The sequence below is a fragment of the Carlito syrichta genome, unplaced genomic scaffold, assembly GCF_000164805.1.
Source record: "Carlito syrichta isolate Samal-C Ts95f unplaced genomic scaffold, Tarsius_syrichta-2.0.1 Scaffold304337, whole genome shotgun sequence".
In the NCBI taxonomy this organism is placed as follows: Eukaryota; Metazoa; Chordata; class Mammalia; order Primates; family Tarsiidae; genus Carlito; species Carlito syrichta.
Genome location: NW_007248433.1, coordinates 664,303 through 667,213, shown reverse-complemented (window position 1 = coordinate 667,213; position 2,911 = coordinate 664,303). Strand labels below are relative to the sequence as shown.

The 2,911-nt window shown below is 51.7% G+C and overlaps 1 protein-coding gene across 1 annotated transcript in view; it reads left to right on the top strand.

The window, feature by feature from the left end:
• Positions 1-774, top strand: part of CUNH16orf95 (chromosome unknown C16orf95 homolog) — a 16,989-nt gene extending 16,215 nt beyond the window's left edge. The window contains exon 6 of the mRNA XM_021713204.1: positions 526-774. Within this exon, the coding sequence (XP_021568879.1) occupies positions 526-544 (19 nt within the window). The 3' untranslated portion in view covers positions 545-774. The remainder of the gene's footprint in view (positions 1-525) is intronic.
• The last annotated feature ends 2,137 nt before the right edge of the window (positions 775-2,911 follow it).

Genomic DNA, 2,911 nt, shown 5'->3' with positions numbered 1-2,911 from the left:
GGGGGTGGGGGTAGGGATACACCCACATGTGTGCAGTGTCCGGGTTCCATCCCGGTCCTGCTACCTGCAGCCCTGGCCGTCTCCCCCACCCACCTCTGGTCTAGAAAGACCTGGCAGCCTACCCTCTGTGATGCAGGAGGCACGTGTTGGCTTCTGGGTGAGCTCGTGGACAGAGGTGCAGGTACCACTCAGCCTCATGGGGCACCCATCCCATCAGCGTGGGCCTGTGGGTGCCCATGAGACCCCGGGCCATGCACCCAGTACCTCTCAGGGCCTGGCCAAGACTGTTCTGGTGGGCTGGGGATGGAGCACCAGATCAGAGTCTTTCCCTCCAGCCCAGGGCTGAGAGAGACCCACATAGCCTGGTAGTCTTTGCACCCTGTCCCTGCCTGGGACTCCTCGGGCCTTGTGACATGGGGCACCTCTGCCTTTGCTCCATGGAGGCTCCTGCCAAGGGCATGCCGAGGGCACTGTGGCCCCAGCCTGGGAACGGTCCCAGTAACTGCCTTTCTCTTTGCTTTCCAGTCACTTTTGGGGGGTGTGAAGTTGGAATGTTCAGCGACTGTCAAGAACATCAGTGAGAGTGTTAGGACAATCAAGACTTTAAGGAAAGTCCCCAGATCAGGAAGACTCTGTGATGTCCGCTGTTTTCTCATATGATGTAATTAATACCCTAGATCCAATCCAAATTCTTCATCATCAGGGATTCTTAGTCGTAGTGGAGTTGGGAGATGTTGTTATGAATGTCAATAAATATTATTTGTGAAGCTCTAAGCTGGCCACTTTTGTTTGTTTGTTTGTTTTGGAGACAGGGTCTTCCTCTGTTGTTCATGCTGGAGTGCAGGGGTGTGACCATAGCTCACCACAGCCTTGAACTCCTAAGCTCAAATAATCCTCCCACCTCAGCCTCCTAAGTAGCTGGGACTACAGGTGCATGCCACCACACCTGACTAATTTTTTCATTTTTTGCAGAGATGGGGTATTGCTATGTTGCCCAGGCTGGTCTTGAACTCCTGGCCTCAGTAATCCTCTCTCCTTGGCCTCCCAAAGTGCTGGGATGACAGGTGTGAGACATGCCCAGTTCCCATCCCTAGCCTGTCCAAAACTGGCTACTTCCTACATGGTAGCCTCTGGTTTCCCTTCCTAACGGAGGGACTTGTTCTCCATCTCTGTCCCTGGGGGAGGGCACCTTTCTGTCATTTCCCAGTGCCAAGGGACAGCAGAGCCACTGAATGAGGGTCTGAATGGCGTGAGCATCTGTGTCAGGTGGGTCTTATGCTCAGTAGCCTAACGTTGTGTGTGGATTGAAGTTTAAAATCTGAGATATCATTGACATATCATGAAATTCACTTTTTAAAAAAACTGGAGTCTCACTCCGTCGCCCAGGTTGTACAGTGGCACACTCACAGCCACCCCAGCATCAACCTGCTGGGCTCTGGCAGTCCTTCTGCCTCTGCCTTCCAAGTAGCCAGAACTACAGGCATGCACTATCATGCCCAGCTAATTTCTTTTTTGATTTATTGTAGAGAGGCGTTCTCCCCAAGTTGCCTGGGCTGGTCTCAAACCCGTGGGGTTTAGGGCAATCCAGTCGCCTTGGCCTCCCAAAGTGCTGGGATTACAGGCTGAGCCATCAAGTCTGGCCGAAATTCACCTTTTAATGTAGACAACTCAGTCGTCTTTAAATCTATTTACTATGTTGTGTAACCATCACTGCGGATTCCAGAACACTTTCATCACCATCAAAAGAAACCCTGTGCCAAATGGGTACATAGACACAAGAGAGTACTATTCAGCCATAAACAAGGAGGAAGGAATTTTTTTTGCAGCCACTTGGATGGAATTGGAGACCATCATCCTAAGTGAAATAATGCAGGAACAGAAAACCGAACACCGCATGTTTTCACAAGTGAGGGCCAAACTAAGGACCCACAAAGACATGAAGATGATGCAGTGGACACTGGAGATTCAGAAGGGAGTCGAGAAAGGGATGAAAAGTCCCCTCCCTATGACACACTTAAAGCCCCGGTTTCTTCACCACTATACAAGGCAGCCATATAACCAAAAACCATTCATACTCCCAAAGCCATTGAAATTTAAAAAAAGAAAAAAAAGCCCAGTGTCCATGAGGCGGTAACTCCTTCTCTCTGTCTTCCTCAGCCCCTGGAATCTCTCTCTGGATCTGCCCATTTCTGGACATTTCCTTTTTTCTTTTTTTGAGTTGGAGTCTCACTCTCGCCCAGATTGGAGTGCAGCAGCATGCTCATGGCCACTGTAGCCTCCATCTGCTGGGTTCTGGTGATCCGTCCACCTCAGCCTTCCAAGTAGCTGGAACTACAGGTGCTCGCCACCAAGCCCAGCTAGTTTTTTTATGTATTGTAGAGACAAGATCTCGCCATGTTGTCCAGGCTGGTCTTGAATTCGTGGGCTCAGGCAATCCTCTTGCCTCTGCTTCCCAAAAGTGCTGGGATTACAGGCGTGAGCACCGTGCCTGGCTCAGAGCACCCCTTATTAAGCCCGAATAGTCTTAAGCTCCTGTACATGTACTGCAGTATTGGACTTTGTTGGGTCAATGACCCTGTCCCCCAGGGGGCAGTGGGCATCACAGCCTGGGAGGCAGAGACGTGGCCACCGTGGCCTGTTGATCTGTGTCCCACATGCCATGAAGGCCTGGCAGCTCCTTGCTCCCTCGCTGGTGTGTGCATGATGCTACCACATGTGGAAAAAGCCTCTGTCCATCCCTTCCCTGCTACTGACAGCCGACGGGCATGGTCACCACGTAAGGAGGAGAAGGCTGGGTGAGCAGAGGTCGGTTTGGCCTTAGGGAAGACCCCGACCACAGTGTGGCAGGTCACATGTCTCTCTGGGTGTGCTGACAGGGACAAGGCCACACTCGGGTGTGAGATGCGGAGGG